We start from the raw sequence: 15,000 nt of genomic DNA on the forward strand, positions 1-15,000 counted from the left end.
CTCTCTCTCTCTCTCTCTATCTATCTATCTATCTATCTATCTATCTATCTATATATATATATATATATATATATATATATATATATATATATATATATATATATATATATATATATATATATATATCCTTTCTCCCTTTCTTTATAAGATTTGTTTTGTATTTTCTTTCCTATTCTTACAACAGTGATTAAGTAGTAGTAGTAGTAGTAGTAGTAGTAGTAGTAGTAGTAGTAGTAGTAGTAGTAGTAGTTATGAGACTCAGCAGTCGTTGTCATTGTCATCGTCGCCTTTGTCATAGTCGTAGTGATTGTATAGTTATAGCAGTAACAGCAGCAGCAGCAACATTAATAGTAATGACAGCAGTAGTAGTAGTAGTAGTAGTAGCAGTAGCAGCAGTAGTAGTAGTAGCAGTAGCAGCAGTAGCAGCAGCAGCAGCAGCAGCAGCAGTAGCAGCAGCAGCAGCAGCAGCAGTAGCAGTTGCAGCAGCAGTAGCAGCAGCAGCAGCAGCAGCAGCAGCAGCAGCAGCAGCAGCAGCAGCAGCAGCAGCAGCAGCAGCAGCAGCAGCAGCAGTAGTTGTTGTTGCAGCAGCAGCAGCAGCAGCAGCAGCAGCAGCAGCAGCAGCAGTGGTGGCAGCAGCAGCAGCAGCAGTAGTAGTAGCAATAGTAGTAGTAGTAGTAGTGGTAGTAAAAGTAGTAGTAGTTGTAGTAGTAGTTACAGTAGTGGTAGTGGCAGTGGTAGTGGTGATGGTAGGAGCAGTAGTAACAGTGGTAGTGAAAAATGTACTAATATTTTTCCCTTTATCATCACTCACTATTTTTATTGGTTACTCTTATAACTTCCATCTCCATCTGTCCTTGCTTTTTCACTAATATTCCTTCTTTCATTTTCTCACCTGTCATTCGCTCACCTGCACGCGGCATAGCTCGACGGCGGGATCCTTAATCAAGTTTTCACCGCTCACGACATGGATGCTGGAGCGCGGGAAGTGGTCAAGCCAGCGCTGTAAATGTCGGGCGTACAGACCCCCACTGATGGGACCCCACTCCGAGTTAACCAAACCCGGGGAGGACTTGACGAAAGCCATCTCTTCGAAAGGCCGCCGAGCTCTGTGCTTGCTGTATATGGAAGAGAGAGAAGTGTATGAATTACTTAGAGAGAGAGAGAGAGAGAGAGAGAGAGAGAGAGAGAGAGAGAGAGAGAGAGAGAGAGAGAGAGAGAGAGAGAGAGAGAGAGAGAGAGAGAGAGAGAGAGAGAGAGAGAGAGAGATTATTTATGTTTAATAATGTATGTTATGAATGATCAAATCAGAGAGAGAGAGAGAGAGAGAGAGAGAGAGAGAGAGAGAGAGAGAGAGAGAGAGAGAGAGAGAGAGAGAGAGAGAGAGAGAGAGAGAGAGAGAGAGAGAGAGAGAGAGAGAGAGAGAGAGAGATTATTCATGTTTAATGATGTATGTTATGAATGATCAAATTCGTGAAAAAAATGTACATAATGCTACTGTAATACAGTGTCACTGAGCTCCTGAGGATGTCATTGGGGAGGGAATTGGTTGCATTCCAAACGAATTCATTGCTTTGTTATTTTATGTGGCTGCACTTCAAGGGCTGGCTTCACATTTCCACTACACTAATGCTGAAGAAAAAAATGTAATCAATATCTTTCTTGATTAAATTTTCATAATGTATATATTTTTCAAGGTGGACTCTAATGAATGTTAATTTCTCGTCCCAGAACTCTTGAATCTTACACTTGCTTCAGATGGAAGATCTAACCAGATTTCGACTGCAGTGGCTATTTCTCCAAGAACAAGTCTGTCTCACCAAACCTCTCTCAGTAAAATTTATTGTGCTGGAAAGTTGAGAGAAAAGGAATTTCTTCGCTCTGCGCAGAGAATTTTCAAAATTATCTCGACATTCTGTTCGTAAGGTGTTGAAAACATTTTACATATCATTTCATATATGATACATCTCTTTCCAACTAAGGAGATTGCAATATGATAAATCTTTCTTTAACTAAGGAGGATGACACAGTGTTATTTATTAATAAAAAGTCAATGATAAGATTTATGGATTCTTGATGCATTGTTTTGGCAATTTTGTTTGAGAGAAAAGCATTATTTGTCGTGAAGAAACAGGATCTTCCTGTATCGATTAAAACACCGATCAGTTGTTTATATTGCGTCTATTGATTTCCAGTCACATCCCTTAGGAACTCCGTGCCTCCGTGTCTGTGTGTGTGTGTGTGTGTGTGTGCAGTATGTAAACGTGTGTGTGTGTGTGTGTGTGTGTGTGTGTGTGTGTGTGTGTGTGTGTGTGTGTGTGTGTGTGTGTGTGTGTGTGTGTGTGTGTGTGTGTGTGTGTGTGTGTGTGTGTGTGTGTGTGTGTGTGTGTGTGTGTGTGTGTGTGTGAGAGAGAGAGAGAGAGAGAGAGAGAGAGAGAGAGAGAGAGAGAGAGAGAGAGAGAGAGAGAGAGAGAGAGAGAGAGAGAGAGAGAGAGAGAGAGAGAGAGAGAGAGAGAGAGAGAGAGAGACACACGCGCGCCACACACACACACACACACACACACACACACACACACACACACACACACACACACACACACACACACACACACGCACACACACACACACACACACACACCCAGGAGAGAGAGAGAGAGAGAGAGAGAGAGAGAGAGAGAGAGAGAGAGAGAGAGAGAGAGAGAGAGAAAGGATTGAAATAAAGCCAGGTGTTTTCAGCTTTACTGAGGGACAGGGTCGTCCTTCCTCCTTCCACGCATCCAAGCAGTCTTCCAGGAATTCCGAGCACCATACCTAAAACCCAAAAAAATTTAGAAATACCACTTTATGCCCTTCTTCTTCTTCTTCTTCTTCTTCTTGTTCTTCTTCTTGTTCTTCTTCTTCTTCTTCCTCTTCTTCTTCTTCTTCTTCTTCATCATCTCTTTTTTTCTTTTTCCTTTTCTTTTTTTCCTTTTTTCTTTTCCTCCTTTTTCATATTTTCCTTTTTGTTTTGCTTCTTTCTATGTTTTTTTTCTGGTGGGGAGGGAAACAAATAGGCTCTCAAAGATGCCTAAGAATCAATTTTAAACATAATGTGTGATGGAAGAACTATAGCGAGTGCAGCCCGTAGTGATCATACTTGGTAGGGGATGAGGTGGATGGGCCAGTGCAACCAAGTCACTCATACAGATACGTTTTCGGTCAAAGTAGACAGCTTATAAATACAGCGTGAACAAGTGCTTGCTTATCACACTACTACTAATTAAGACTTTCTCACATAATTAACAAATCTTTATGGCACTCAACGATGGAAAAATTATTTCTCTGTTCTTTATTCTATTAAGGGAATGTACTGACACTCCCTTGGCAGTTGTTAGAGCGGCGATGTATTCCTCACAGTAAAGTTTTTTTTATTAAGTTTCCTAACAATAAATCAAACTGTATATAAATAACTACTATGTATATATTTTGTCAGAAATTTCTGATTAGTAAGGTATATGCTCATCAAGATTAGTCTGTCTCATCATAATTCATGCCAGGGCTTTTCACACCTCTGATCTTTCTCAAGCTATTATTTATCACATCAATTGCTGATAGCATGCATTGGGAAGGATTACTGATGTGACTGAGGCCTCTAAGGATCGGAAGAAATAACTTAGGGCTATGATTACCGCTGTATATTTCTTGTACTTCATTATAAGTTCGTTATAAGAAAAGGAAAATTGCCGAGCTGTAGTATTAGTGTTATTTTCCCTCACGAATCTAACAAAAAAAATAGCTCAATATCATCGTAGCTGAATTTGTAAGTCATGAGGAATTTCATGTTCTTTACTGAGTGAGATGACACGTTAAGCATGCTGTCTATGCAAACCTAATGTCTTAAAAACCCATTTTCCATTTAGACTTAATCATTTGCGTCACATCACAGCCTGTGACTTATCATAACGCTTTCTGCTAAAGCGACTAAAGAATAACAGTTAGATACACATTATATTAGCAACATAGAAGCCAACAGTTCATTTTTATATAGAGCAACACTAAAACCTTTTTATCACTTTAGTCACATTTGATAAGCAAGTTGAGGAGCATTCCATCACTCAAAACTCATAATTATCATTCATATGGATGGCTCCCTTCTATCACTTTGAAGTCACGTTATCTTAATGATGCAACAAACAGCATTGTAACTTACCTATAAAATGTGATGCTTACATTTGATTGTTTTCGTTATCTTCCTCACTACACCTAAATGCAGAATGAAGTGACCTTCCTCCTCTTTGCCTTGGCTATAATAAGCTTGTCTCTATAATGTGCATGTCCTGTGACCTTATCCAATGAAAGATATTCCCCATGTGAGATCAGTAATTTACAGGTAGTCAATTGACACCTATCTTACAGGATCACTAAGCCTGCTTAGACCATCACCCTAATCAGCTTACAGGACTAACTACCTACTACTATAGCGGCCACGTACTGACGCAGGCTTCACTTACATTAGGTCATTGACGTCTCCATATTTATTAAACTTCATTGCACAGTCCCCGTCTCCCTCCTACCCCTCATCCCCCACCGCGAGACAGGAATACTTCATAGAGAAGTGAACCTGTACCTTATAGAGTATTTCACTACAGGTCGTCTCTCACAGGAAGGTTCGCAGGGACTGTCGATTTGCTGCCTTCCAACTGTATAACTTACATATCTTTAAGCTGTCTCTTGAGAAGTCTTCGTGAGGACAGCCATGATGAGTGACTAGGCAATGTTGGGAGACAGATCCACTACCACCTGATCAAGTGACTATAAGGAAGACGTTTACAAAGTTGTGCAAGTTATGTACCATTACTAGTGTGAATTATGTTCTGGTTCAGGTCACCGATAATTATCACATTTCCTCACTGATTTGCCACCATCATTGTGCCAATATTTACTGTCAGGTAGTCAGTGTTGGACACTGCAATGGGGCCAGGAAGCGATAACACCTAACACACCGCAAGCCCTTTCCATTGTTGTCTGCTATGTTCAGTGCCAGCAGCTCAAGTTCCCTGAGCTGAAGCCCGTGGTGGTGTGAGAGTGGAGGTCTCAGTCACCTGGACATTGAGGATTTCCTTAACAGCAAAAGGTCAATGTTCCTACCTTTATATGAATGTTTTTTTTTTCCTCAGCAAGTGCGAACAGTCCAGAACGCGAGCATAGTTCAGTGGCTTTTTTATCGTGAAGAAAGGCTTCACATTCAAAAGACCACATTACCATGACCTTGCATGATTACCAACGTTGGTGACTTTGTGTGAAACCCTCTGAAGTTCGCCAACACTATTCTCACTTCACTGGCAATCAAATCGCCTAGGGGCAGCTGCGCGACTCCATAGTAGAGGGGAAAAGTAAAGGCTATACAAGTGGGAAACTCGGGGCATTCGAAGCGCCGTCAGTGAGTAACTGACCTGTGGTGAAAGGCCAGCTGCTGCTGCTGCTGCTGCTGAGAGCACCCAAACTCATCTCCTGTACAGAACAGTCGTCTTTAAACACTATATTACGGTGTATCTATTGATTTAACATCCTTTTACTCTTTCCAGTATTTTTCTGTTGTTATTTTTCTATGGTATTTCTTTATAGTTACTTGAGTTTATACGACCAACATCATAATACAGAGCAAAATGTAGTCGCTTGGTGTTCCAAGCTCTTTCAGTTTTAGACTTAAATACAGCACAAAACCTTAACATATATTTCACCTCACCTTTGCAGAGGTTAATGATTCACAAGGAAGTTTAAGTGTACAGTTACTTTTGTTCGGTTTTCTTTATGAGAAAAAAAAAAAATTGCTGCCGAAACCGAACTAGCCCGAGGGTGCTGCAGTGCATTTATCACCGTGTTCCTAGGCTGTCTTGCCTGAACATGATATGCCTTTAAACTAGAAATAACTAGTCTGGATGGCCACTCTTCATTAGTTAAGGAATAGACACTATCATTATCAGATTTTAATTTCTAAGTTATGAAAATAAACTCATGTACGGTGTTTCATATGTTCATGACTATTTGTAATTTACTTAGGAAGTAGCCTATAGGGAAAGAAAATGTCATACTAACTCTGAGTTATCAATTGAGTAACTACCTAAGTAATTTTTGTTCCAGGGATTGAGATGGTATAAAAAAAAACACACAATGCATGGTTAACATCTTAATTCTACTATTAAGATGCCGTGGATATGTGTTTAATAAGACTAAATTTACTTTAAAATGTCAGTATGTGATAGTAAAATGTCTAAAAATATACGATATCCGGTTGACCTTTTCTGTGAAATGTTGTGATATCTGGTGAATCTGGCAACCGCAACACAAATTTAGGTACTCACCTATTGCCATGCAACTAGTTATAAAGAAATTAATGCCTCTCGTTTACTTTGCCTCACAGCCTGTACTAGTTCCTAGTGCCTTTTATCGATGATTTTTGCTTTTACCGTTTTGGTAGGAGTGAAAGCAACCATTATTAACCATTTTCTTCAGGCATTGATCACAAGTGGGGCGCAGCGCTTATACAGCAGAAACTTCTTGGCCTCTTGCTGCCCGGAATGAGGTGTAATTTGTGGCCAAGTTACACCTTGGCGTGATTGTTGTCTGGGTCCAGCTCTCGTTATTGCCACAAGACGACGTCCCTCCTAACTGCTAGTCTTCTCTTTCTTCTTTAATTCATCGTTGTTGTTGTTGTTGTTTTTGCTGTTGTTATTGTCGTTGTTGTGGAAGCTGACTCTTGCTGTTCTGGAATCGGTGTTTCCTTCCTTTTGCCTTTGTACAGTACAATACATGTTACTATTTCCTGGCAAAACTAAGGAGGGGGCTCCGTATCCTCGTTAGGAAAGTCCGCTAGGCTGGTTGGCAATTACAGATGAAGAAGACGTGTTGGAAAGCAGGAAGCAAGAGAAGCCTCACAATCAATTTTACGAGGTCTGGCTGTGCACATAATCGACTGTTGCCCTAGCTGAAGTGAGCAGGGCGTCCACCACCACACATTTCTTCTCTTCAAGACAGCAATTATACACAATTATACACCTATAGTTCGTCAGTTGAGATTTTCTTTCTTTCTTTCTTTCTTTTTTTTGGTAGAGGATAGCTCCTGTAGAAGTCTCTTCCTGTATCAGATCTTCTTTTCTATAGGTTGTTAACTTTGTTTTAAACTTATATCTGGTCCACTTGGATATGATATCTCTCTCTCTCTCTCTCTCTCTCTCTCTCTCTCTCTCTCTCTCTCTCTCTCTCTCTCTCTCTTGTATCAGCATCATTTTTCCCTTCCCTCCATCTTCACCACGACTACTACCATCCTTCCTTCTCTCATTTTATGGTCTCTAGCCTCTCCCTCTCCTTTCTCCCCACCTTCCACCACAAACCTCTTTCTTCTTTATTCGTCTTATTATTATTATTATTATTATTATTATTATTATTATTATTATTATTATCATTATCATATTATTATTATTATTATCATTATCATTATTATTATTATTATTATTATTATTATTATTATCAGTAGTAGTAGTAGTAGTAGTAGTAGTAGTAGTAGTAGTAGTAGTAGTAGTAGTACCAGTAGTAATAGTAGTAGTAGCGTTTGTGTGCGCGTCTGCGCAGGTAAGTATATACATACCGTCACTCGCTACCATGCTCACCTGAGGCTCTGAGTGTAGTCCGAAAGCGCTCTGGTGACGGGGTCGCGCACCACCAGCAGCAGGCGGCAAGAAGGGAGATCCATCTTCACCCGGGCAGGTACTCCAGGCGTAGTGAAATAGGCGGGTGTCTTCTCCACTGTCAGTTGGCCTTCCAAGCTCAGCGGCAACTTGCTCCTGTGAAAGTATAGTAATGTGAAAGAAGTAGGAGAGACCTCTAGTGAACTGAAAGTCTTGTGGATGGTTAAGGTGCAATGTAGTTCTCTCTCTCTCTCTCTCTCTCTCTCTCTCTCTCTCTCTCTCTCTCTCTGTGTGTGTGTGTGTGTGTGTGTGTGTGTGTGTATGTGTGTGTGTGTTTGTGTGTGTGTGTGTGTGTGTGTGTGTGTGTGTGTGTGTGTGTGTGTGTGTGTGTGTGTGTGTGTGTGTGTGTGTGTGTGTGTGTGTGTGTGTGTGTGTGTGTGTGTGTGTGTGTGTGTGTGTGTGTGTGTGTGTGTTTGTTTGTGTGTGTGTTTTTTTTTCCTACTTTCATACTGGCGTGTGTGTGTGTGTGTGTGTGTGTTTGTGTGTGTTCTACATTTGCTTCTTTTCCATATCTCCCTTTTTCCTCATACAGTGCCGTTCTTTTTTCAAGATATTTTAACTTTTTGCTTTTTTCCCTCTTTCTTCTGTTTTGCCTCTTATTTCATTCCCTCTTTACATTTGCACTTTTTTCCTATATCTTCTTTCCATAATAGACTATACGATGTTTCTTTTTTTTTTACACCTTTCCTTACTTTCTTTGTTTAATTTTCCGTGTTCCTCTACGTTACACATTCTTAGTTTCTTTTTTCCTCCCTTATATATTTTTTTATTATATTTGTTTCCACTTACTTTTTTTTACATTACTTATTCCTTTCTTTCATTCATTTCTTTATACAAATTTCTCTCTCTCTCTCTCTCTCTCTCTCTCTCTCTCTCTCTCTCTCTCTCTCTCTCTCTCATATTACCTCATGTCACCTCCCCTCATGACACACAATTCCTTGTCTTTTTTTTCCCTTTCCTTTTCTTCCCTCCCCCTCGCTGTTTCTCTTCATGCCATTTCTTCTCCCATCTTTTCCCCATTTTCGTTTACCTTCACTCTCATATTCATTCTATTTTTTTTCACTTGTCTTCAGTCATCTTTCCTCATTCTTCTTTCCTTATCCTTTCAACATTTTTTAAAGTAGTGTACTTCCCTTTACTAACTCCTTCTTCTTGGTCTCCTTAAAATTGTCCCTCTTTACTCCTCTTCTTTTCAATCCCTGATTTACTGTCTTTTCTTGTCTTTTCATTTTGCTCCCCCTTTCTAATTCCTCCTATTGTCTCCATGAAAAAAAAATTCTATCCTTTTTCAACCACCCAGTTGGTCCCCCCACCCACATGTATTTCTTTACTTTCCTTCCCTGGTTCCTCCTTTATGAATTCTTCAAAACATCATCTTTCTCCCCCTCGCAATCCTCTTTTCTTTCTCTCAACCTCTTCTTTTCCTCTCATTGCTTACGTCCTTCCTCGCATGCAGCTCCAGTTTACCTGTACCAGGAGAGGCCTCGGCTGTAGAACCTGTCGAAGTAATGCACCTCAGGCCCTGACGCCCTGATGGAAGGGTGGACGCGCAGGAAGGCAAGCAGCGCCCGTGTACCGGATTTCTTGGCGCCGATGATGAGGACGTGAGGCAGCCGTCGCGCCGCTGTCTCGTTCCTGCCTGAAGGAAACCTTATAAGTGGCTTAGTACATGTGCCTTCCTGCAGGTTCATTATCACCGAATAATAATTATTATTACACAATTATCAGCAGTAACTGATCGCCTATTACCTGAAATCCAAACGTCTCCATAGGCATAGGCATAAGTTAGGTTATCTTACCATACCTAATACATTTGACCAAACCTAAGACATTTTCAGTAGCGTCACAGTAAAGGCAAACTCTACACACTGAACAGACACCGTGGGTGCTATCAGACGACCGCGATCTCAATCCTTAGAACTTATTGTACACATCTGTCGACCAATGAAGCGCTGTGGTCAAGATATAAACATAGCAAAATGGAAGAGCTTGAAGATTTTTTCCTTGATTAGGAGTTTCATAGACTGCTTGTGTTTCATCATTTGTATATACCAAGAGTGAGCAACCCGATACTCCTAAAAAAAAAATAAATAAATAAATAAATAAAAAAAAAAGCTGGTTTTCAGTCCTTCAAAAATATACAGCGGTTTGATCTGCGCGGGATGGTTTTGAAAGTGTTCTATTGGAGATGAATGGCTGTGGCTTTCTGACGCCTGTATAATTCATTTACCGCAACATTTAGCAGCTAATGTATTTTACCATTATTTATTATTTCATGCAATAAGGATTTACAGCAATATTATCATTTTATTCACTTAGTAACAGAAAAATAACAACTATTATATCGAAGTTACGATTAGAAGCATGGAAACAGACAACACCCACAGCAAGGACGGATAGATGCGACATGTTCATTAGTTTATTTGGCACCGTATGTCTTATTCTGGTTCTCTTCAGTATGCCACATAATATGTAAACTTCAATCTTATTTATAATACCCACTTCCGTGGCCTAAAACATCTCTTATTATTCGGTTTTATTTGAAATGTAACTTCTTTGTGATCTTATTTGTCTGAGTTGATGGAGTTGCTGCACACTGATTGGCTGAAAAGCGTTTGGATGTATTTGCTGGAACTTATTTCCGTTTGGCTCCGTTTGCTCTCAGCCGCCCGACTATTGAAATTGCCTCTAATCTAACCCAACCCAACCTAATTGTAGCTGATCTTATTACAGTTACACTGCAAGTAACAGCTGCGTCTTACATTATCACTTTATAACAACAAAGACACTTGTCCTATCAACAGGAAATGAGCGAGACAAGATGTGGTGAAGGAATATAAGTGTTCCACGCAGGACAGATGCTGCCTGGATAAGAGATGAATTAGGTGAAGAGAGGAAGAGACGAGAGAGAAGAGTGGAGGGTAGGGGAGGGAGATGAAGGAAGAGGAGAGTTTGGTACTGTGGTGTGTAATGAGAACTTCTGTGTTGTGTGTGTTGAATATCACAATAGAATTCTAAATACTTGTTATGTATCCGATGAGAGAGAGAGAGAGAGAGAGAGAGAGAGAGAGAGAGAGAGAGAGAGAGAGAGAGAGAGAGAGAGAGAGAGTACCAGTCATCAATTATTTTTCCTTCTATACAATCATCACACGTGTCTCTCTCTCTCTCTCTCTCTCTCTCTCTCTCTCTCTCTCTCTCTCTCAGACTGTAGGATATTTATGCAATGAAGTGTGCAATATCTCTATTTATTTATTTACTTATATTTCTGAAATGTATATATATATATATATATATATATATATATATATATATATATATATATATATATATATATATATATATATATATATATATATATATATATATATATATATATATATATTTTTTTTTTTACCCTTATGACTTTGTTCACGGGGTGGGTGGCAAGGTCCATCCTCCTCCTTTATTGTATCTCATTATCAATGCAACAAAAAATGTATCAATCAATCAATCCCTATTCAGTTTCAAGCACATGTCTTCCACGTGCTCTTCTAAAAATAACTCTCTCTCTCTCTCTCTCTCTCTCTCTCTCTCTCTCTCTCTCTCTCTCTCTCTCTCTCTCTCTCTCTCTCTCTCTCTCTCTCTCTCTCTCTCTCTCTCTCTCTCTCTCTCTCTCTCTCTCTCTCTCTCTCTCTCTCATAGGAATTGACTTCCCCTATTTTTCTTTCCTCTTTAACCTCTCCTTATTGGTCAATTCTCGACCTCTTCTCGTTGTTCAGAATCTATCCATTTCTGTTCTGTCATTGGCCACCTCAACTTTTTTCGTCTCCCTTTATTGATCCATATGAAATGACATGAGAGGACTCTCCAGCATCACTCACGCTCGCTCACTCTGTACCGTATTCCGTACACTCACATCACGCCCAGTCGAGTGATCATCGGTACATCCATCCCTACCGCAAATCTATCAATCATCTTTCGCCGGTGCTGTAACATATCTACTTATTAAGACAATACAAATAAAGAAATATCTTTGTGTATGTGTAATACCCATGATTCGTAGAATCAAATCCACTTACTTACACAACCGCACTGTCTCTAAGAAGACTTCAACCTATACACCAGCTGTGGCAACAACTCTTACAATGGTGAAGCGGTGGTACCAAAAACATCATCTTATACAAGATAAAAAACAGACAGACAAGCAAACAGGAACAGAGAGAGAGAGAGAGAGAAGGAGACAAGGAAGAAGATATAATAGAGACAACATAATAATCGTTACAGCACCTCCAATATTGTCGTGCTACAGCATCACTGACGACAGAACTAACACCATCGGTAGTACTAATTGAAACAGTAGCAGCAAAAATAGGAGTGATGAGAGGATCAAAAGCGGTGAAAACAATAACATATTTTGAACTTATTGATGCAGAGAATAGTGGGAAGAAGAGCATAGAGAAGGAAAAAAATAATATTGAGATTAGGACGTTCTTCAGTCTATCCTTGATAAGGATTGTGCAAAAAAGGCTAAATAAAGAGGTAGCAGGAGCGTGGGAGGCACAGGAGAGGGAAACATCAGATTAATTAAATGAGGAGAAAAATCAATAAAAATGAGAACATATAGGAAGATGGTAATATAGAGAAACTTATATTAGGAGGAACAAGGACAACAGGATAGCGGAAGTATGAGAGAGAGAGAGAGAGAGAGAGAGAGAGAGAGAGAGAGAGAGAGAGAGAGAGAGAGAGAGAGAGAGAGAGAGAGAGAGAGAGAGAGATTTATATATAATGTAAATGTAAGGGCAGTAGCTTTAAGATAGTTCATCTACGGCAAGGATGAGCTTTAGCGTAGACATACTAAACTGTCCCATGTAACATACATAACCACCTGTTTAAATAAGAGAGAGAGAGAGAGAGAGAGAGAGAGAGAGAGAGAGAGAGAGAGAGAGAGAGAGGAGGCTATGGAAGATAAAACAGGAGACAGCTAGGAAACAAAAAAATAAACTAATAGAAAGTCGTGGTAGTACACACACACACACACACACACACACACACACACACACACACACACACACAGACTGATAAGGTTTCCTTAACTTGCTAGAGAGAGAGAGAGAGAGAGAGAGAGAGAGAGAGAGAGAGAGAGAGAGAGAGAGAGAGAGAGAGAGAGAGAGAGAGATTTAACCGCAGTGAAGACCCCAAACCTTGTTAGTTCGTCTTGCGCCGACGCCACACAACTTGGCAGTAAACCTTATCACAAAATTTTTATGTCCACATCCTCATAACAGTGGATTGTAGTAATAGTAACAGAAGTACTCGTAGTAGTAGTAGTAGTCGTAGTAGAAGTAGTAGTAGTAGTAGCAGAATACTAGTAGTAGTACATATACTAACAGCAGCAGCAGCAGCAGCAGCAGCAGTAGCAGCAGTAGCAGCAGCAGTAGTTGTAGTGGTGGATTTTACTAGTAGTAACAGCAGTAGTAATAGCAGTAGCAGTAGTAGTAGCAGCAGCAGGAGCAGCAGTGTAGCAGCAGCAGCAGCAGCAGCAGCAGCAGTGGTGGCAGCAGCAGTAGTGCAGCAGCAGCAGCAGCAGCAGCAGCAGCAGCAGCAGTAGCAGTAGTAATGGTGGCAGCACATCCACCAGCAGCAGCAGTAATACAGCAGCAGCAGCAGTAGTAGTAGTAGTAGTAGTAGTAGTAGTAGTAATGGTGGTAGTACATCTACTAGCAGCAGCAGTAGTAATACTAGTAGTAGTAGTAATAGTAGTAGTAGTAGTAGTAGTAGTAGTAGTAGTAGTAGTAGTAGTAATAGCAGTAGTAGTAGTAATAATAACAGGTTATGGTGGTGGTGGTAGTAGTAGTATCAACAGCAGTAGCAACACAGCAACAACAGCAATATTAGTAATAATTAGTAATAGTAATAGCAGTGATAGTAGTAGTATTGGTAGTAGTAGTAATAATAATAATAGTAGTTATTGTTATTAATGTTGTTCATGCCATCCTCTTTTAGAGATTTCGGCGAAACTGTTGTTGTCTTACACATATCAAAAAACTTGCCTTATCCACTCTTATGCTGATGATACCATCCCTACACCTTTCCACTTCCTTTCAGATACGACCAACTATTTAGGAAGCTAAGAATTCCAGCAGGGACGCCACAGAACGCCTGACTTTTGATCTTTCTTAGATTTCTCATTAGGGCAGAGAATATTTAGTAGTGTTCAATGCCACAAAAACTTAATTCCTCCATCTATCAACTCGACACAAGTTTCTAGACAACTGTTTTGTTTGATAGGGTGGAATCGAAAGCTTTTTGTGTCATCAACTATGATTGACTGTCTTTATCCACTTTCTCACCGCCGAAATGTTGCATCTCTTGCTATCTTTTATCGCTGTTTTCATGAGAACTGCCCTTCTGATCTTGCTAACTGCATGCTTCCTCTCCTCCGACATCGCTGCACAAGACTTTCTTACAGCTATTATGTCCAGCGTTGTAATGCAAAAGTAACCAGTACTCTCAATTATTCATATCTTTCTCTGGAAAACTCTGGAGCTTCGTACGTACTTCTGCTCCACTGACTGACTGTCTTCAGCCTCTTTCTCACCGCCGAAATGTTCCATCTCTTGCTATTTTCTACCCTTATTTTCATGCCAACTGCTCTTCTGATCTTGCTAATTGCGTGCCTCCCTCTATTCCTGTGGCCTCGCTGCACAAGACCTTTTTTCTCTTTTTCCTTTCATTCATATTCTGTCCAATTCACTAAGGCCAGTACATTCAATCATTCATACTTTTCTCTGGTAAGCTCCCTGCTTGTTTCTGTATTTCCAACTTCATATGAATTTACTTCATTTAAGAGGGAGGTTTCAAGACATTTTTCCCTCTCTTTTGATTAACTCTATTGGACCTGCGAAGGGAACTGGCAACTATGTGAGCTTTTTTTTTTATGTTTTCTTGCCTTTAGCCAGCTTACCCCTATTACAAAAAACAGTAGTTCTTGTTGTTGTTGTCGTTTTTATTGTTGTTGTTGGTTTTGTTGTTGTTTTTTCTGTTGTTGTTGTTGTTGTTGTTGTTGTTGTCGTTGTTGTTGTGTTAAAGTGATAATTGCAGCAGCAGCAGCAATAATAAAGTCTGTCAACTCTAAAGTGGTTCCTGGGTCTCGGTCTGCATGGTGGTTGTCAGATCTTGTGGAAAACCGTATCCGCTATTCGTTTGATAAGTGTGTTGCTAAGATGAAAACAAGTATTATTCGCACAAAATCAATCATATCATCAATGTGTTTTGAACCCCAGGAGCCACTTCAGAGTAG

The 15,000-nt window shown here is 40.1% G+C and overlaps 1 protein-coding gene across 4 annotated transcripts in view; it reads right to left on the bottom strand.

Moving 5' to 3' along the window:
* Positions 1–15,000, bottom strand: part of LOC123504055 (heparan sulfate glucosamine 3-O-sulfotransferase 6-like) — a 133,214-nt gene that overhangs the window by 5,545 nt on the left and 112,669 nt on the right. For 3 of the 4 annotated variants that reach the window (XM_045254313.1, XM_045254314.1, XM_045254315.1), the window contains 3 exons: positions 9,189–9,360; positions 7,644–7,817; positions 908–1,115 (listed from right to left, as the gene is read on the bottom strand). In XM_045254313.1, the coding sequence (XP_045110248.1) occupies positions 908–1,115; positions 7,644–7,817; positions 9,189–9,360 (554 nt within the window). Of the gene's footprint in view, positions 1–892; positions 1,116–7,643; positions 7,818–9,188; positions 9,361–15,000 lie in introns of all 4 variants that reach the window. The other variant, XM_045254316.1, reaches the window with a different exon arrangement.

The sequence above is a fragment of the Portunus trituberculatus genome, chromosome 15 (genome assembly GCF_017591435.1).
Source record: "Portunus trituberculatus isolate SZX2019 chromosome 15, ASM1759143v1, whole genome shotgun sequence".
Lineage (NCBI taxonomy): Eukaryota > Metazoa > Arthropoda > Malacostraca > Decapoda > Portunidae > Portunus > Portunus trituberculatus.